Source organism: Xenopus laevis, chromosome 4S (genome assembly GCF_017654675.1).
Source record: "Xenopus laevis strain J_2021 chromosome 4S, Xenopus_laevis_v10.1, whole genome shotgun sequence".
NCBI classification, from domain to species: Eukaryota; Metazoa; Chordata; class Amphibia; order Anura; family Pipidae; genus Xenopus; species Xenopus laevis.
Genome location: NC_054378.1, coordinates 64,538,834 through 64,560,614, shown reverse-complemented (window position 1 = coordinate 64,560,614; position 21,781 = coordinate 64,538,834). Strand labels below are relative to the sequence as shown.

The 21,781-nt window shown below is 36.2% G+C and overlaps 1 protein-coding gene across 9 annotated transcripts in view; it reads left to right on the top strand.

Moving 5' to 3' along the window:
- The window catches only part of sgip1.S (SH3GL interacting endocytic adaptor 1 S homeolog), a 65,748-nt gene that overhangs the window by 24,467 nt on the left and 19,500 nt on the right, over positions 1-21,781 (top strand). For 2 of the 9 annotated variants that reach the window (XM_018260751.2, XM_041561354.1), the window contains exons 7-18: positions 1,622-1,633; positions 5,494-5,505; positions 8,672-8,696; positions 10,637-10,688; positions 11,758-11,825; positions 12,235-12,318; positions 12,611-12,685; positions 13,436-13,891; positions 14,437-14,561; positions 15,836-15,962; positions 18,434-18,490; positions 19,041-19,100. In XM_018260751.2, coding sequence (XP_018116240.1) covers positions 1,622-1,633; positions 5,494-5,505; positions 8,672-8,696; positions 10,637-10,688; positions 11,758-11,825; positions 12,235-12,318; positions 12,611-12,685; positions 13,436-13,891; positions 14,437-14,561; positions 15,836-15,962; positions 18,434-18,490; positions 19,041-19,100 — 1,153 coding nt within the window. The remainder of the gene's footprint in view (positions 1-1,621; positions 1,634-5,493; positions 5,506-8,671; positions 8,697-10,636; positions 10,689-11,757; positions 11,826-12,234; positions 12,319-12,610; positions 12,686-13,435; positions 13,892-14,436; positions 14,562-15,835; positions 15,963-18,433; positions 18,491-19,040; positions 19,101-21,781) is intronic. The other 7 variants (XM_041561357.1, XM_041561361.1, XM_041561356.1 and 4 more) reach the window with 4 other exon arrangements.

Sequence of the window (21,781 nt, the reverse complement as noted above, 5' to 3'; positions counted from 1 at the left end):
GAGTGCTTTACCTTTGTTATAACAACAGGGAATACATGGAGGATAACAAACAAGGGTTACAGAGTACAATAGGATTAGAGGGCCCTACAAATTAGAGTTTACAAAGTAAAGGTTAGGATACAATTGAGACATTAGGATTTTAGAAACAAATTGTGATTTTTGAGTTCTAGTCGCTGACTAACTCAGAGTTATAGAGCTGAAAAGCAGAAAGTAGTGTTCTGGCTATTATGTTAGACATCCAGTCACTCCAAATACTCAATAATTTCTCCAAGGCATGCTAATAAGTAAAAAAATATACTTTATTTACATCAATAGTTAAAAAACATGAGCAATATCCCCTCTAACGCCTGACGCGTTTCATGCTTACCCAGCACTTAGTCATAGGCAGAATCCCTGGGTAAGCATGAAACGCGTCAGGCGTTAGAGGGGATATTGCTCATGTTTTTTAACTATTGATGTAAATAAAGTATATTTTTTAACTTATTAGCATGCCTTGGAGAAATTATTGAGTATTTGGTTATACCTCTGTTTGGTCACTAGAGGTCTCCGGCATGCATACCAGTAATGTTTACTGATTCTACTCCCAATTTGACTCTAATAATCCAGTCACTCCAGCCTTTATACATTACATCTTTGGCTAACTAACTATATTAGAAACATTTTTTATTTTGCACAGCCTATCTATTTACCCAGTTTTTATTTTCACACTGAACTGTTCCTTTAACGTGTTGACGTTTTTCCATGTGTGTGTACACATTTGTGGGTGTGTAAGAACTTATAATAAGGCCTTCATTAAGGAATGCTGACAAAATCCACTATACTGCATAAGCTATATATATATATATATATGTTTGCATACCTACTGTAGGTTAATAGGAAAATTAAAATGTAAATTTTCATTGTGCCTGGGGAGATGCATCCACAGTAGAATGAAAAGGCCAGCTAATTTGTTAAAGTTTGGCTTTTTGCTCTGCTGCTCATGTGCACCCATGCGAAGATGGATGATGCAGGAAAAAAATCTCTCTGTGGTGCTCACTGAAAAGTACCCTGGGCTAGTTTAGTTTTCTGCTAACAAAGCGCTGGCCCTGGTTACCACCTAAAAAATGGGCATAACAACAGAGGAAGCAGACCCTGTGGCTGCAGGGGGGGGCGAAGGTATAGGGGCCCCATGAGGCCCTAATTCATATAAAATGCCAATAAATATTGGTAAACCTCTAGAAATTTTGGCAGCCTGAAAAATTATTTACTGAGGGGCCCAGTAATATCTAGTTATGCCACTGCACATAAGAGATTACTGCATAATTATTGTGTGGGGGGGTGCCTAATATTTGGCACCCCTAATTTACACTTTCCTTCTTCCTTAATATAATTAATGTACAGTATTTGCATGCATTAGATAATGACCATGGATTTTGTGCATGGTGTCTTCTGTGTGTTTATTGAAGTATGGCGTGCACTAATTGGGTCTTTAACAACTGGCTGTAAACAGAAGTACTTCATATGCGTAACCTCTTTAATAATAATGTTACATTAAAACAAGTCATGGCAAGTCATTAGGATGCATATCATTACAGTTAGTAATAACTCTCTTGGTTTTGTTTCAATTATGCTTCATTATTAGAGGAAAAGTCCGGTAAGATTCCAAACCCTCCCCACCTCCACTTTGCCCCCATATCTTCTAATTGTTCAACTGAATTTTGACACATTTACACGCAGAGAAAAGAGTCAACCTCATAAAGCACTTGTATATTTTTTGCATTGTAGAAATTGATTGAGCTCTCTGCTGCCACTCAGACTTCTTCTGATCTCTCTGCATGTTTAACACTGGATTGGTTTATGTTGAACAATGAACTGGTTTATACCTAACCTTACCTAATCCTATCTAGTCATGACACAACTTGAGGATATTGTATATATATATTATATTCTCAGATTTTGCCATGACTAGATAGGATTACCACACCAAAGGTTCTTTTTATATTTAATTATATGAACCTTTTGTGTAGTAATCCTATCTAGTCATGACAAAATCTGTGTGTGTGTATACTGTTTATGTAATTTTGATGATGTTTTTTTTTTGTTCTTGTTTTTTGACAGCCTGAGAATGCGATAAAGTTCTTTAATATTGCCCAAATGAAAATAACATTAAAAAAATTTCCAGGGGGGGGAACAAGTAAGCCAATATATCACATAGGGTGGCATCCCACTAAAAATTAACCTATTCATTAAAGTGCAGTGGATAACCTAATTATGCATTATATGGTAATAAATGAATACATCTTCTTCCCTACCTATTTCTGTTGGGGTTCCTCAAGGCTCTGTCTTGGGCACCTTATTATTCTCTATCTATACTTCCTCCCTTGGGAAGCTAATCAACTTATATGATTGCCAATAACACCTTTATGCTGAGGATAGTTAGATCTATCTCTCCTCTCCTGATCTCAAATCAGGGCTTTTAACTCTGGTCTTTTCCTGCCTGTCTCCCATCTCTACTTGGATGACACTCTTTCCCCCGACTTACACCTGTGACATTCCAGAAGTATCTATTGTAGTAAACAATCCACTATCGCCCTGTCTTCCCAGGCCCGGTGCCTTGCGGTTATTCTAGACTCTGCCCTGTGCTTCGCTGTTCATATCCAGTCATTTATTAAATCATGTCACTTAAGGAACACCCACGGAACATATCCAAAATAAAATAATTTATCACCCAGGATGCCGCTAAAATCTTCTGATGCCGCTCCTCTACTGACCTGTTCCTCACCCTTCTCTCATTACCTCCTCACATTTAAGATTTTGCAAGGCTGCACTTTCTCCCACGGTCTGTCCGACTTTCTCCCAATCGTTCTGCTTTCAATCAATCTCTTAAAACACATATCTTTTGAGAAGCATTCCGTTTAACTACCAAAGGCAATTCCATATGCTACACTTCTAACCCTGCTTATTTCTAATCTTGTCCAGTCCCACACATTGTGTCTCAATCCCTTCCCCTTTTAGATTGTAAATTATTTTGCACAGGGCCTTCTTCAGCTTTTGTATCAGTTCCTGTTCCTAAATTAATTTTAAATTATGAAAACCTTTACAATTATTATTGTTTATTGAGCTATTCTGCTCTATTCATCATAGGCGGTAGACTCCATTTTAATTAAAAGTTAATAGGAACACAATTCCTCCTTCCTAAGCCCTCCCAATAACTTAGTAACAGCCAATGAAAACTCCTTACTGAATGCATGTTCTTACCTCAGTCTATCCCCTGCAAATACTACTGGTAAGCTGCTGCCTAGCAATCCATTTTATTACTGGCACTACAGGCTTCCCTTGAAATCCTCCTTAGTCCCTTCTGATATCACTGAATGAGTAAACAATCATAAAAAGGAACAATAACACCAAAAAATAATTCCCATGTCAGAAGGTTATAAATGTGATAGATAGCATTGACATTATAATCATATAGAACATAATACATTACATAATACAGTTGTTATGTAGTTCATACATGCTGTCTGTAAGCTGTGGAGAAGTTGTTACAATTTGTAACATCAGAGTTTTAATCCCTCCTTCCCTGCCAGGATTTCAAATGATGCAGAAAGAGAAGAGGATTTGTGTTATGTGGGCCTCTTTATCAAATTTTTTGTTTGGAAGCCAGAGTTCCCCTTTAATGAAAAATCTTTACTTCAGTGTGTTACAAATATGCAGTTCAATGTGGTTTATGTTTATGTTAGACCTACTATGTTCAGAGGTATAGTTTTCTTTTAAAGGAACAGTGTAAAAATAAAAACTTGGTAAATAGATGTGCAAAATAGGAAATGTTTTTAATATAGTTAGTTAGCCAAAAATGTAATCTTTAAAGGCTGGAGTGACTGGATGTCTCACATAACAGAACACAAATTCCTGCTTTTCAGTTCTCTAACTCTGAGTTAGTCAGCGACTTTAAAGAGATACTGACACCAGAAATTAAACTTTTTATTTATTTATCTATCATACATCTATCATAATATTGCCTTTGGAAGCTACTTATAACTTTACCATAAAGTATTTGCACAATGCTTTTACATTACCTGTCTAATGCCCAATGTTCCTGTATCAGGGGGCTGCCATATCTGTGCAGGAATTTGTTAGAATTGGAAACTTTAACTTACCGGCTGAAATGGGACAGTCAGTTTGGCAAACGTCAGGTTTAGAAACTTCAACTAACAATAACTTAGAACCTCTCAGCAAAAAATGATTAACATAACCTATAGGTTACTTTTAGTGCACATTCATATTTTAAAAAGTAGTTTTTTCGTGTCAGTATCACTTTAAGGGGAGCCACATGGGAAATAACTGTTCAGTGAGTTTGCTACTGATCCTTAGCATGCAGGTCAGATTCAAAAGCAAACTATTACGACCCATATGGCCTTGCCTCAAGTCACTGATTGGTTAATGCCTGGTAACCAATCAGTGGAAACCAAGAGAGCTGCAAAGCAGGAAGTTGTGTTCTGGCTATTATGTTAGACATTCAGTCACTACAGGCTTTTTACATTTTTGGCTAACTAACTATATTAGAAACATTTTTTATTTTGCACAGCCTATCTATTTACCCAGTTTTTATTTTTACACTGATCAATTCCTTTAAGCACCTAATACCAATTGGATTTTATGAAAGTGACAATTCTTCTATAAGAAACACACTGTTTAAAAAGGATCAGTCCAAATGAGCTGTTTTCCTACAAAGCAAACGCTTTGACATTCATTTAACCACATGCCTGCCATCGGTTTTAATTCCAACAGTGCTGGTTGTTTGATCTGTGCAGCATTGTGTGTTGTCTGGCAATGTACATCCATACACTGTGGCAAGATCAGAGAGCTCCATCAAGGAAGAGGTTAAAAGGAGAAAAAGTTGTGGGAAAAAATCCAGTAAAATAGAGTGACATGGTGAGCCATCTGAGCGAAATGTGTAGATAGCTATATCTCCATCAGTAGGTGTGGCTTGAGGTGGTCTGTGAAGATGCCACCAGAAAAGCCCTAGGGAAATAATTGCTAGCAGGAGTGCTTACTAATTGGTTGCATGCCAAGCTAATAGAAACTATTTTTGAAGCCTATAGGCTGCAATCATAGATGTGTACCAGAAAATACAGTATCATAGAGAAAATTCCCCCAGTGGTATTTATCAGCCAGTGTCTCTGCTTATAACACTTGTGTGCCCTGTTAGCCTGTCATTTATCCAAATCATTAGAATGTTATACTATGCTTAGTAAAAGTTAGATGGCAACAGGAGGGTATGGGCTGCTCTGAAGAATCTACAAGTACTTCCTCCCTAATACAAAAAAGACTGACTATATTAGATTTTATTAGGTATGAGACCAAGAAAAAAACTACAAATGTGTATTATCTATATTTTATTTGTATTTAAAGTAAATTAACAGGCAGTGTTTAATGATGTATTTATGTTAGTGTTTACTGATCTATCACTCTTTGATTAGGTATGTGTTCTCTCTTCCCTTTTGCTGGTCACAGAGGCGTAGCCCGGTAAGACAGAACATTTATTTTCCTGCTTTATTATATTCTTTATGGAATAACTTAACTACATTTGTTTTATTCCATTGTAGGAAAACAAATAGCAAATAATAAAAAGGATACATTAAAGGTTATGAGAAGAATGCATTATGAGCTACATATCTTACACTCTAACAAAGTTGAATTAAGGATATTAAAACATAAAGCCCCCCTCCAGTGCGCAAAGTGCAGTTTTGAGCCCTAAATGCCCCCCCCCCACACACACAAAATGCAGCACTTTCCACAAACTTCCTGTGATGTGCCCATACACAATGTTATGTCCACCTCCTGCACCTACAGGTGCGTTGATACAAGAGCATACTTGTCACTAGTATCACAATTTTGTGTCCATGCTGCACTTGCAACTCATTAATGAGACTTCTGATCTCTGCTAGAATTCAGATTCTTATGGTACCTTCCTATAATCTGTCTATTGTTCTCCTTTTTTACATCATATTTTTATTTGAAAAATTTACTGTAACAATTGACTGCTTTTCAATTGATATATGAAATGACAGGGTGGTCTGAAACTGATCGCCAGACCTCATAATCATGCGTTGGTTTTAACTCCTTAATTGGCCAAATTCCTAAATTAGCCAAACTGCCCAAGCATACTATTTTATGGCCAGTTTAGTGTAAATCAGATTTAGGTTAGAGACTTTAACAGAAGACTGACTACAACCTACACTTAAACATATAAACTTTCCTCAAAACACAGAATTGTCTTTTAAGGGTAGGGGCAGACGGCAGATTCGGGGAGATTTAGTCGCCTGGCGACTAATCGCCTCTTTTGCATGGCGACAATCTCCCCAAACTGCCTTCTTCCTGCCTTCTGCCTGCTTGAATGAGAAAACGCCAGCGCAATGCACTTGCGGTGCACTTCGGAAATCGAAGCACCGCGAGTGCATTGCGCTGGCATTTTCTCATTCAAGCAGGCGGAAGGCAGGAAGAAGGCAGTTTGGGGAGATTGTCACCCCGCAGAAGAGGCGATTAGTCGCCAGGCGACTAAATCTCCCCGAATCTGCCTGTCTGCCCTGAGCCTTAAGCTTTAAAAACCATTCTAGACAACTGGCACCTCCTGTGGGTGAATTTATAAGGCTTGTACATGCTTTGTAAAGTTCACTTTTGAAGGGTCCCTTGTAATCCGAAACATGTTTTGTTGAATAAATAGTTGTTTGCAGAAAAATACACTGGTGGCTTAGGCTATTTCCACTTTAAGATGCTTCACTTAAACATGGAAGAGTCAGTAACACCAAAAAGTAGAAGGGATTATTGTGTGTTAAAGTATAATCATACAAATGCTATGTTAGCATTAAAGAATTGAACATGGTTTATGCAAAGACTTGTACACACAGGCATTTGTGCATGAACTCATGTGCAGTGAATTTTTACACATGCAGAAACTAGACTTGTACAGGCTGGCCCAAAATCAGTCTGTTTACCAGTGGATTGGGCTGGTGTGGAAAAAAAATAGGTAGATTTATTAATTTTTGCATTTTAGGGAATAAAACCCTAAAAGGGAAAAAATATACTGCAACAAAACTGTATTTTTTATTCTCCATTACTAGAATATTTTAAAAAAGACTCGGATAAAATTGTCACAGAAAAAAAACATGCAAACAAACCATGTTCATTTACAATGAGGCTGAATGTATTAATTTTTAATGAGGATGAAAATCTCAACTATTTTAATAACCTTGGAAGAAATTAAAATGTTACTTGAAAACTTCGGGAAACCATGCCCGTTTGTTTTAGTAGATACATGGCATCTTTAATTTGCAAATGTTCAGGCTTTTTTTATTTATTTTATAAATCGTGACTATTCAAGTTTTCAAAAAATTTGTGTTTTTGCTGCATTGTTTTCAAACTACAAAATAAAAAGTCTAGAGCAACTGGACCTGCTGAGTAATCATTGAAGACGTTTCACTACTCATCCGAGCAGCTTCTTCAGTTCAACTGACTGGTGTAGGAAAATCTTCAGAATATCAACTGTCGCCTCTCGTGAATACTTACATTGCACCATTATGATTGATTAGTGGAAGAGTTTATATGACGAGGACTTCCTGTACCAGGTAGTTGAACTGAAGAAGCTGCTCGGATGAGTAGTAAATAGTCTTCAATGATTGCTCAGCAAGTCCAGTTGCTCTAGACTTTTTTTTTTAGTTTGAAAAAAATGCAGCAAAAACACACATTTTTTTTAAAACTTGAATAGTCACAGTTGCTGCTCTAGATGTATTTCTACTAGATACACAATGACCCGGATGAATGAAAACATTCATAGATATACAAATAAACACTGTCTCAAATACTAATAAATCTGCCCCTTAATTTTGTTTTTATTATTATTATAAGATTGCCACATGCAAGTCTAATCTCATAATAGCACAGAGATGCCCCCTTAAATGAAAAGCTGCTCCAATTACATAATTGTGCAAACATCTTTGCGTTAACTTTTAGTATGATATAGAGAGTGACATTCTGAGACCATTTGCAATTGTTGTTCATGTTTTATTATTTGTAGTTTTTGAATTATTTCGCTTTTTATACAGACTCTCTATCGTTTGCAATTTTAGCAATCTGGTTGCTAAGGTCTAAATTAACCTAGCAATCATGCTTTGATCTGAATAAGAGACTGGGATATGAATAGAAGGCCTGCATATAAAGATGATTAATTAAAAGTAGCAATAACAATACATTTTTACATGTACAGAGCATTTGTTTTTTATATGAGGTCAGTGACCCCCATTTAAATGCTGGAAAGAAAACAGAAGAATAGGGCAATTAATTAAAAAAAATATAACAAATAAATAATGAAAACCAAATGAATAGTTGCTTAGAATTGGTCATTCTATAACATACTAAAAGTTATGTGAACCACCCCTTTAAAGGCAATGGCATATTGGGCTCTGTTAAATCACCTCTTGTACAGATTATAAAATGTTCCATGTGTCAATTGCCTTTAAATTGTATTTTGTGCTTAATTACAAATTCTTTATGCGCACCACAATTATGTATGTGCTGGCCTCAACATTTACAACTGTATATTGTTTAATTGTGCATGCATTTATTTTCATAGTGGAAATTGGTATTAAAACACTGTCTGTAGTCTACTATAATACATCTCTGTTTCTATTAATAGGGTACTCTAAAGAGAAAAGTATCCCGTAAGTAAGATTATATGATTCTTAGATTCTAGTTTTTCTGTTTTATGATTTGTAGTGTATACAGTTATGATTTGTAGTGTATACAGCACCTTGTTCTATCCAATGCAAATTAAGTCTTTCCTTTTGTTTTAATGTATTTATTAAGAACTACATGTGTGATTTTTTACTTCATTTTTGACTCCATGGGTTGAAAAACAACAATTGGGGTTATGTAATAAAATGCTGTAAGTTTGCCCAGTGGTTTAACCCATAGCAAACAATCAGCAGCCAGCATTTACTGGTCTCCTGTTTAAAAGCAAAATTGGTTGCTATGGTTTACTGCTCCTAGTAAACTTAGTGCCTTATATTACATATGGGGGAATGTCTCAAAGATAGCCATGGCTCCAGTTCCACCTCAAACATTTCAAAGTGCAATTCAGCCCTTGTATCTTCGCTTTTCAGTTGCATAGTCCAGTAAATGCATATAACAATTGTGAAACTTCAGAGTGGAATACATTGTAACTGTTGTATCCACTCTGTGGTTCACCAGTTAACCAGTTCAGGTGCTGCAGTAATTGGCCACTTAAAACTCAACTTTTATTCGTGATGCATTAAAAAGACAACGCTGCTATATATACACAGACAATGTTAAAAACACATAGGCTGGAGCTGTGAGACAGAAACAGTGAGCTGCTGAATCTGCAGCCCCCGTTGGCTAGAGTGGTCAAAATTGGGGTACGTCTAACTTGTGCGCCACATTATAATCTGTTTTAACAAGTCGCTCAGTAAAAGGCACCTTCATTATATAAACAGCTTTGCTGTATGCCAATAAAGTTCCAGCCACCCAGACCTCCCTTCAGCTTATTGACCCAGAATTTACACCTGGCTACATTGGGAGCTGGTCTCCCACCGTCCACCTATGCCCGCCCGATGCGTTTCACCGGATATCCGACTTCTTCAGGGGCATAAGTAGTTTGCACGTGTCTTCTGCTGGTTTAAATAGGGTTCTGATTCTATTGCGGTTTGGCGTTGCGCAAGTCCTTCCGCATACGTCACTTACGTCATGTGACGTGTGAAAGCTTCCCTATGCACGGGCCATTGCCGCTTAGGAACCCGTTTGTTCGTGCATCGCCCTACAATAGCCCTTACTTTGGCTTGCTTACTTGTGTTATTAGTGTCACGAAATTTATTTGAAAAAGATTTTTAGCACATATAAACACTGAAGATAGTTATATAAGTAATTCAGAGGATGAATGGTCCAAATATTATACTAAGAATTTGGGATTTTGACCGGAGTTAATTAAGTGCTATGGGCAAACTATACTGTGTGGTAATCTACCGCACTAAATTATTAAATATAGATTATAAAGTCTTAAAGAGCCCCTTTCCTATTGTACTCAATTAATTTAGCAGGAATTGCTGGTGATATCCTAGGCTTGTGTACTTGATAATTTATTGATCAGAAATATAATTATTCATACTTTATTAGAACCCTAAATCTAAAGTCCAGTAAATGAAAAAGTATTTGGACAGATTTTTTAAGTAATTTTTGACCTTACATACAGTAGTTACATAGTTAGATCAGGTTGAAAAAACACCAAAGTCCATCAAGTTCAACCCCTCCAAATGAAACCCAGCATCCAATTTATGCCATTTATTTGCTGATGGAAGCTGTTTAAACAAGATTTTGGCACAAAGCCACATGATGCTACCAATAAAGGAATATCTTACAATGGGTATTTGAATGAACAACCAAACTGTGTGTTTCACTGGTGTTCTTGTGGTCATATATGAAACAAACATACTGTATATGAGTTCCTACACAAAACAGAGTTTCGTACTTTTCACTGCAGTATTTCGTATTCTTTATGTTGAGTGAAAGGAAACGAAATACTTTTATTCTTACACATTTGTACCTGCAAAAGTAATTTTAGTTTTTACCTATTTTTTTTTCTTTTCAGGTGAAGAGATTGCAAGGCCAAGGCGCTCTACACCAACAGCTGACCTTGTGAGGTCAGTCATCATTTAGATTGCTTGAACAAATAGTGATCTAGAATCAGCAAATCTGAAAGACCATATTTAACAGAAGAATGAATGTGATTCTCCTCTAGTGATATGTGTGTGGGTGTGTCTTTAATTTGTAAACCTATGGTTTAAATACAGTGCAGATAAATCTAATACTAAGGGAAGCTTTGTGTCATCTGTTTAGCTTTAAAAGGGTGGTTAACTTTTAGTATGTTATAGAATGGCTAATATTTCATATTTTTTTCAATTGTCCTTAATTTTTATATAGTTTTTGAATTATATACCTTCTTCTTCTGACTCTTTCCAGTTTTCAAAAAACAAGTGCTCTGTAAGGCTACACATTTAAGGGGCAGATTTATCAAAATGTGAGATTAGAGCTCACCACAGAAAAACTCACTTATGGTCTATTCAATCCTGTGGGATTTTTAGAATCATATTTCACCATTTGATAAATATGCTTTTAAAAATCCCCTAGGAATGAATTGAAATTGAGTGAGTTTTATTGTGGTGAGTTCTAAATCCAAAATTTGATAAATCTCCCTCTTATTGTTATTGCTACTATTCATCTTTCTATTTAGGCCCTCTTATTCATATTCCAATCTTTCATTCAAATCGTAGTATGGTTGCTAGGATAATTTGAACCCTAGTAGCCAGTTAACTAAACTTGCAACCTGGAGAGCTGCTGAAATAATATAAAATAAAAATAAAGAATTAAAATAAAATAAAAAATTTGAGAAAAGTTTCTAATTTTATTCCTAAGCAGAAGAACATCAGAGCAGCCTCTTTCTTTCTCCTGACAACTTCCTTGACTACTTGGTGGTCAGACAGGTCAGAAACTGACCAGCAGGTGGCGTTGTTGGAGCAAAATGCATTCATATTAACAGTACATGTATCCCTTAATAACCTAAATAATGTTTATTGCAAAAGTTCTTAGAATAGCACCCTCATTAATTTTACACTGAGTTATATTAAAGGTTTACTTATCCTTTAAAGGTGAACAACCCCTTTAAATTAAGAATACATTTTCATCCTTTTTTTATTTTGCCGTAAAATCCAGCAAGAAGGAGCCTGCTGAATTGTTTGGTCCTCCACTAGAATCTGCATTTGAAGGGCCAAATATTGATGGTAAGAGTAACCAATTAATTCCTTTTTATAATCTTAATCTTATAAAGTCACACACTCTGTATGTACCAGTTCATTGGCGTTAGAGATTTTTTAAATCTAACACAACCGTAAATTATGATACACAAAAACACCTCAAATAAAACTGTTTTTTAGTACTTCTGACGGAGGCTAGATAACACACACTTGATACATTTTCAGCACACTGTCAGGATATAAGAATTATGGCATCTTTGTGATTAGTATAATTAGTATAATAAACAGTCAGTCCTTTTACTCATGTAGGTTATTTACAGTATATCGTTTAAAGTCTGAAATATGTTTCTAAATATAAAAGAACAAACACAAGATTGTTTTGTCGAGACTTCTATTTGTTGAGTGTGTGGGTTTTTTTTTTTTTAAACTCCGTTAGAGCAATCAGAAATTTGGGGACCAGTGCAAACACCCAGCACGAATGAAGAATTGCCAACGCTTTCAAGGCCGTATCCGTCTGGAAGTAAGGATAACATTTATTCAGTCAGGTTTTATAAAGGCATAATAACTGTCATCCAAATCAGGCAGAAGTCTGGCTGACACTATAGATCTAACACATTCAGTATATAGGCATTGTGTGGCCATGTAACTGCTGAACTAAATATTCCTCACTAAAAAAAAAAATTTACAACCTGCATTTTTATGTTAGACAGTTAACTGTTTTATTTCAACTTTATGCTCCTCAACCAGCACCTATGTCTGATTAACAATCACATTCTTCTGACCCTGTTTTTTTTTTTTTTGTTAAATACCAGCACCCCCACCCATTCCACCAAAAAATATACCAGCAACACCACCGAGAACATCTTCCCCACTGCCAGTTGGAGCAGGTTTGTACAAAGAAAGACTTTGTCTCATGCATTGAGGATTTAAAGAACTTAATGAATGATTCTGCAGGAACACAATGGGGGGAATGTATTAAAAGTCGGTAACAGAAAAAATATTCACAATGAGAAAAGATATGCCTTTGGTCCAACAAATTTTCCTTTGTGCAAATGTAACATAGCTTTTGTCAACCATAAAAACTGTTTGTGCAAATTGTTTTTCTCTTTGCAACTTTTACATCTCCCCATAACGGGGGAAATGTAATAAAATTTGCAAAGAGAACAAATTTGAGCACAAAGAAAAAAAATTTGTATGTTGCAACTTAATATTTTTTATTAGGTTTTTTTTGCATTGCAAATCTTAATTAATGGTTAAACTTAACTATTTATACTTTTTGACCAATGTTACTTTCCCCCGTAAAAACATAAATTCACAGGTGTTGCCCAAGTGTTGATGTCAGGGATAGTGTCACTGGGGTCATAAAAAAGGCTACTGATCTGCATTATGTTTTTATACTCCTGGAATTGCAAAAGGTTTATTCCAGTATTAATACAGTTCATGTTTAGCAAACTGCAGACATGCCAAGTTATTGTTCCTGTCCAGCAGTTGACAATGCCATTGGATCCTGGTAGTTGCAGATACGTGACATCCATTGGGCTGAATGTTGCCTGTGCTTGGCATAATGTTTTGAAACATGTACCCACTTTCAGAAATGTTTTATAATATTAGCTATTCTTAATTCTGCGAAACTCCAGTTGCAGTGTGTCATATGACAGAACCAGAAGTTTCTGAAGACCATCTCCCCTCAATAAGTGACCTGGACAACATTTTTGGCCCTGTACTGTCACCAAAGTCTGTCATTGTTAACTCTGAAGATAAGTGGGTCAGCTTTGTCGATCCTTCCCCAGAACAGATTTCTCCAGTGGTTTCACCTGAAAGAACCGCAGATTCTCCAGTTTTGGAAGCAGAAAGTCCTTGTGAAGCACCCCCCAGTGAGACATCTCGTAATATTCCATCTCCCCTCAATTTGGAGGAAGTACAGAAGAAAATAATGGAACAAGAATTTATTAAAGATGATTTACCAGAAACTGTTGCATCACCTAAAGATTTTGGCCTGGGACAAAGGGCAACTCCACCTCCACCACCACCACCCACATACCGAGCTGTTGTGTCTTCACCTGGACCCAGCCCTAGTTCTGGCTGTACAAGTGGTACGTATTCTGTGTTTTTCTAATAATTTCATTAAAATTAGGGTTTGAGGAGCCAAGGTAATTATTTGAGTAAAATATGGAAACCCTCTTTCATTTCATCTATGCAGGCTATCCTTAAATGTCTGCTTTGGTTGCCTGACCTCTTCATTGGATGTTATATACCTTTTTAGCAGGATCCAATGAAATATCCAAATCAGAGACTTTAGAGCAGAGCATTAGCAATAACCAATGCTGGAATTGCATCCTTAATTAAAAAACATACATTTGAACTCATCAGCTGCTATTTAAAAATCTTGCTTTTTCTGTTGCAGTTATTCACCCAGTTGAAAATCCGTATTCTAGCTTCTTGCAAATGCTCTCTAGAGAGTTCAGCTGCTGAAACATTTTTTTTCAGGTGTTCTTTTAACAATACAGTGTGATAGTATGTCTTAATCATCTGGTTTGTTCTCCAGTTTGGGCTTTATTTTGTTTAGTACCTCAAGGTAAGCCTTAAAAAAAGCAATTAAGGTGAGCTTATGTCTAATGACTTGTGTATGACATTTAAGGTACATCATCTCCAGCTCGTCCTGCAACCCCTCTTGCTATCTGTAGTACAACTCCTCCACCACCACCTCCTCGTCCACCCTCTCGGCCAAAGCCACCACCCGCAAAGCCTGGAGTTACTGATGTGGTTCGTAAACTGTTCTCTTGTTTTCGTAAGCCGTATTGTATCTTAAATTCCAAGGCCAAATTCAAGTTTTACCTTTTTATTTAACTTTGTATTCATCTCTGTGTTGGTGTCCAGGTCAAACTAAATACATTTATACAGGAAACAAGTTTAACAGGGACTACGGTTTATAGAAGTAAAATTAAAAAGCCAATATAACCCTTGTTCAACCCAAGTCTAGTAGATACTGCCTAAGCTGAAATAATATTTGCCTATTGTGTTGAAAAGAAAAGTCTGTTTTTTGTTTACTTGTATAAGTATTTTGTTCTTTACTCACTAAAAAAAGGTAGAGACTGAAACTGATTTTAAATTGGTAATGGTAGTACACCTTTAGAAAACTTATACATTTTATATTATGGTTTACACAAAATAATAAGACCACGCTTTCCCCCATATGTAATAAAAGACACAAAGTTTGCCCAGGAGCAGTAACCCATAGCAACCAATAAGATGTATGCTTTTAACTAGGTGACCAGTAAATGCTACTTGTTGATTGATTGCTATTGCTCCTGGGCAAACTAAGTGCCTTTTGTTCCATAACACCATTAGTTCTATTTAACATTTTTCTAAATTCTAGGTTTCATGGGTTTAAACTGGGTAGGCTAATGTGAGTTCAGACAAAGAGAGTTGGTATATATATACTAAATAAGACGGCAACACCGAGATTTCTTGTGATAAATCCAAATAAGTGTATTAAAAGATGCATGTACAGTCAATGTGATTTTTCAGTCACATCAGGGACCTTTCTCCAGGCTGGTTAGTGTGTGTGTGTGTGTGTGTGTGTGTGTGTGTGTGTGTGTGTGTATGTATATATATATATATATATATATATATATATATATATATATATATATATATATATATATATATATATTGGCAGTGCTTGTACTGCTGTGAAATGTATCTTGGGTGCCCTCTGCTGCTTGGTCCGGGTCATAGCCTGGTAAGCAACAAAGTATAAGGTCCCTGCTGCAGCAAGCCTTTCTTTGCTCTTATCAGGTCTAGCATTGGGTGACTGTACACTCAATGAGAAAAATTTAAATTGACACGTACTTTGGCAGGGAAATGATGTTGTGGTGGTCCTCTCTGCTGCCTCACAAGCCAAGCAGCAGGGGGCATTCAGGATACTTTTCATGAGATTCACAGTATAACCACTAATATCTTGAAATCTAAAAATTTTTATTAAAAAATACTGGAAATCAATTCTTCTAACCCATCAATATGTTTATCTCCTGTAGTCAAGACCCTTCAGCCCTCCCATCCACTCATCCAGTCCTCCACCTACAGCTCCTCTTGCCCGCGCTGAAAGCACCTCTTCCATTTCTTCAGCAACCTCTCTGAGTGCAGCCACGACACCGACAGTTGGTAAAAGTTCTTTATATTCCTTCTGTGTTAGGCGTGTCTAGGCTGTTACTTAGTATAATTACAGTGGCCTAGATTTGTGAAGATTCGCAAGATACCATATATCTGTGTGAGAATGATTATCTACACTTTGCTTACTGTTAAAGAATTCTGATAGCAAGATATGTTAGTTATGATACATTTATGTAATAAATAAAATGACTGTAGCAACTCCCTTTTCTAGTTAAGCAGTGGACATGGACAATGACTCTAATTATTTGTATTACTTATTCCTTATTGCTTACTTATTGTAATGAAGTCATCTCGGCTCCATGTTGCCTGTGCTTTCAGTCATGACATGTGAGGAGGAGATCATTATACAAAGGGGAATTTATAATTACTCACGTCATGTCAACACCCCATTTTCATAATGACCTTATTTCTGACCCATGTAGCATTAAACCTGGTTCACGTCTTACCATTAAAAAGGAAATTCTACTATAAATTATATCTTTACTGACCTGTCTACTGACTTAATTTACATAACTAGATTGAGAACAGACAAAGAGCAGAGTAAGTCATTTAAAGGTGCCCAAAGTGAAAAAAGGTGCCCAAAGTGAAAAGAGACGCTGTTTGTACTGCTTGCTTATTTTATGCATGATATAAAGCAAAGGTCGGCATCTTTCCATTTGCACTCAACACACAGACTTTTTTGTATCCTATTTGTGCCCTTTCAGTTTGACATGACTTTTTGCTAGGATTCAGACACATCCCAGCAAATCTTTTGAAAGATTTGGCTTTAGCCAAAGCCTTTGTATTTAGTCAAACCAAATACAAGCCCTTTAAGGGCAGCTCACCTTTACATGTTCACCAAAATAATACTTTTATCTCAGTCAGTTAGCGAACTGCTACTGGGAAGCTTGAAATTAAACCTTCATATTTAAAAACCATATTTAAAAAAAAAACTGTTTTGAAAACAGGAAGAAAGTCATTATTTGTGGTGTTCTATTTGAAAACAGGTCAAATGATATTGCAAATGTCAGTGGGTAAACACTTAAATCTTATATAAAACAGGTGAGTTTACTTGTGAGTTTACCTGTTCGTGATCCATGTTCACATTTAATTTTTTTGAGGAAAAAAAACACAGTGGGTTAAGGGTTTTAAGCGTTCGGATTCATTTGGATAACTATATGGAATGTGGCAACTAACATTAATAGGATCTATTATGCAGAAATCTGTTGTCCTGAAACCAACAATTCCATTTCCCCTAAGCAGTTCTTAATTTTTGGCTTTTTTGTGGAGGTTTTTTTCCTTTCTTTTTTGTGTTTCTTAGTAACCATAAGTCAAGGTACTGCACATTAGGAAAACTCCAGGTCCCAAAGCATTCCATGTAAGGGGCCCAACATCTATGCTACTACAATTATAACCACATATTTAACTTGTTTGGTTTCTGTAATAATGGTAATACGGAATCTATACTAAATGAACAAAACTAGGGATAAGGAAAAAACAAGGAATAATAATGAATAATGACTTTTGAAATTAACCTGATCATAAAAGATGTTTGTTAGTGCTAACTGAAACTAGAATGTTTGTTTGTGTTTCTTAAGTTTTTCTTTTTACTACATATTTCCCTTTTAATTTTTGTTCAAACATCCAAGAACCTAGTCATTCATTTATTTGATTTAATGTTTTTCATCTTGCATTACTAACCGATATGTTATTTAGGTTTATTATTATTTACTTTTTAGTAATAAAAACTGGCTTGATTTTAAGTGTAAAATGCTGGATTACATTTCAGTTTATTTTTCTGTAATACCAAAGTTGGGCAGGCTAGGGCATAATGCAGATTTATGGAACCATGACAAACAAAAGATTAAGTAAATACCACTGTCCCACAGTACTTTAAATCTGGCTTATTTAAAGGCTGAATTATAAAGTAAAATCGTGCTGCACACTGAAAAAATCATAGACACAAAGGTGGTATTGCGAGCATGGAAGGATCTTTATCCACATTTATATAAAGCATAAATTATATCATATTTATATGACATACAATGATATAATGACAATTTTCACAAAAAAGCACATGCATACCACCTAGCATGGAAAACATTTAAATAAGAAAGCTGATATTCTGGGAGGGAGAATACATATTTCTGTAAAGGTGCCTTTATCAAGGGCAGTTCTTTAGTGTCTGTTTTATTAGTGTGCAGGATCTATTTTACTTTATAATTCTGTACATTTTGTTGGGAAGGGCTTACTGGTCTGTGTACCTGTTTTCAAGCTGTTCGTTTTTAGTCATTCATGATGGCACAGTAAATAGCTCCAGCTTGTTGGCACTTTCATTCAAACATATATAGTAAAGAAAATACATATATAGTGCATTAACCATGTTTAGTTTTTGTTTTTGTTTTTTTGCTGTGCATGTCATTTTTTTATTTACCATTTTATTCATTTGTCCCATTTTTTTTAAAAAAAAATCACAATATCAGAAGGGGATTCATTTGTTGACAAACGACCCTCGTGTGACAGACATGAGCCACCCACAGGTACTGTATTGCAGAAACTATATGTAAAATGGTATTGTGTACCAAAAACAGTCTTCCAGGTGGCATTAGACATACAGCATCTGGTGGATATCCTGTTTTGAGTTTGTGCATAAGAACTAAGAACATGAATCAAGTCAAATATTTTGAAGTGAGAATCCTCTGTGTGCTAGACAGAAGTCCAGAATGCAGTGTAGCAGTGGTGCATCTTCAAATAAAAACCACAAGCGTATCGATTAAACAGACTTTGCATGACCGTTTCTTCCTTGCTTCTTTTCTAACAGCACTGTTTCACTTAAGTTAGCAAGGGGTTTCGCCATTCGCACTATTCCCACAAGTTATGTGTTTGGTGTATAGTTTTAGGACATAGCTAAGCTGTTAACCCCATTTGCTGCCTGAAGGATAGCAGTCTTTCTGAAAGGGTAGGGGCTAACCTTAGTGGTTTATACATTTCCCAATCCATTGTAGTAGTATTGTCCTGCTCTGACACTTTGTCCTTCTCTCTCCCTTTCCTAAAAACTTTCCCATCCCGCTTCCACTCCTGTCCACACAGAGAATGAACAGCCTTCCCTCATTTGGTTTGACAGAGGAAAGTTTTATTTGACTTTTGAAGGTAAGTAGTGCATAGCATACCAAGCCAAACTGCCCACTTCCCATGCACACACCCCGCAGTCCTGCCTGCATTCTGTATATGCCATATAATTAACTTCTTCAGCTGCATGGGTTACATTTACTATGCAGTTTTGACCCTTCTGGCTGCATATTGGGATCTTATCTCACATTGCTGCATTTCTTTTAGCAGATGCCAGATATAGAATCCTACAACATTTTCTTTAAACTACAACTCTCCTTTAAATGCTATGGCTACTTCATCTAGAACAAGCAATTTTTATTTTGGTTCAATTTTGTCTTCCTTTGACCCTGGAAAACACAAAGGAAGGACTCTTACAGCAAATAATTCTTGGTTTGCTTTGGAAAGAACTGTGGATTACACCCATCCAGTTCTCATCAAACATCATTATTTTTCCAAGGAACTTGTCTCTGTCAACCAGGGCTTTTTTCAGACTCTTATGTGAACATCATCTTGGCAGTTCCAGACTGAGAATTAAAATAGGCCCTGGCATTTCAGGTACACAGAGGCCCAAACAGCCCCCACCAGCCCACTAAATACTGACTTTCTATGGCACCTTATAGGAGCCCCTCTGGCATTTGCCAGAACCCCAGATTGCCAGTCCGGGCCTGCATCTTGGTATTTGAAATTAGCAACATTACACTATTTGTCAGCACAAAACTAGAAAAAAAGTATGTTTTTTATTGGTTAACTGACGGCTGAAGTATAACCTATAAACAAAACACTGAAGCTATTTTGGGTGTTTGATGTTAGGAGGTAGCTAGATGCTTTTGGATCCACTTATTTTGTCATACATTAAAAGGTAAATCTACCCAAACTGAAAGGAAATTAAATGATTTCATCAGTTTCCCAGTATACATAAATTAAACATTTTTATTGGTGGTGGTTATTTTATAAATGGAACTAAAATTGAAAGCATTATTTTTCCTTTCTGCACTGCTGGTTCTAATTCTTAAAACAATGTGGCAGAAGCCAATTCACGTCTGCTATATTGTTTCAAGAGTCAGAAAAAGAATTGCAGAGATAGAATAGAAAGTGGTAGAAAATTGCTGCTCTCAATTGCAATTATATTTAAAATAACTCTAAAATGTTTATTGGAAATATGCCTAGAATCCCATTTTCTTTCATCACATAAAAAAACTTTGGAGGGAAGATGGTATTGCATACATACTAAGCTCCTAGTACAAATTGTTTCGTTAACTGCCCACTATAGTATAGTACCTCAATAGAGGTATAATATTTCCTAGTACTTTTGCATTATCAAGACTTTTTTGGTCCAGATTATACTTGTTTTGGAGTTAGCAGTCAGATTTTGCATAGCACATTGAACATTTATAAGAATTTAGCACGGCTTATCCACAGCACTGTTGTGTGTGTTTCGGAGCAAGCAACACCATGTACCCTTCATCCTCTTGTCCCATGGTTTACCTTCCCAGCTGTATGGGAGTTGAAATGTAAATACTGAATATATAATTCATTATACTCCCAAGAACTTCAGTGTAGTCAGTTACTAATGATAGTATGAAACAGCTCTGTATCTGTCTTTATCCAGAACTAACAGAGTAGGTCAGTATAATAAAAAACTATCCTTATGCCATGCTAATCTACCTCTGCCCCACTTTATCTGCAGTACTGTGTGCCTGAAATAGCAAATTGCCCCCTCCTCTTCCCCCTTTGTTTGTAAGTCCAAATAATTGTTGTCATGCATTGATATCATGTGTCTGTTCTATGTGAATGGGTGCATAACTATTTATTTTCTTTTTCTGGAAACTCTGCATCCAGTAAATGTTAACTCCATGTAATGCACAATCTCACAGAAATGTCATTGACTCACATGCTTTTAGGCAAATTCCGTGTGCAAAGCTCTCATTCCTAAATGGATAAATGAATAAGTTCAGATCTGCACTTAGGGGTAGATTTATCAAGGGTCGAATTTCGAAGTGTAAAAAACGCCGAAATCCGACCATCGAATGGCATTACTTCGATATTCGAAGTCGAAGGTTTTTTTTATCGAATTTGCCCATGTTCGGTCGAAGAAAAATCGTTCGATTGTACGATGAAATCCTTCGAATCGAACAATTTAATCGATCGATCAACCGATTTTACTTCGACTTCAAAAAACTTACCCAAATGTTGGCTATAGGTTCCAGGAGGTCCCCATAGGCTAACATAGCAATTAGGCAGGTTAAAGGTGGCGAAGAGACAGTACTTCGATTTTCGAAGTCGAACTTTTTTACTTTGAATCGAAGTCGAATTTAGGCCTATTCGATGGTCGAAGTACCCAAAAATTCGTTCGAAATTTTTAAATTCTAAAATTCACTTTGACCCTTAGTAAATGTGCCCCTTAGTGTACAGAAGAGGGAAAGGGCATGCTGAGTCGGCCATGTGAAGCTGGAGGCACATACATGTTTGTTACCTAGGAGTGCATGACACACGTCATTGTTTTCTAAAACCAATACAGATGAACAAAGGATATTGGTATTATTTCTGTTCGTTAAATGCAACATTAGGCAATCATATCAACACTTGGAAAAATAAATTGTAAACCTATGATTAATTTAATGCTGTGAGCCATGCTCCATTTTTTGTTTATCACTTCTGCATGTACAGAATGCATGTGCAATGCTAAAGCAAGTATCATCCTCCTAAAAAAATACAATTGT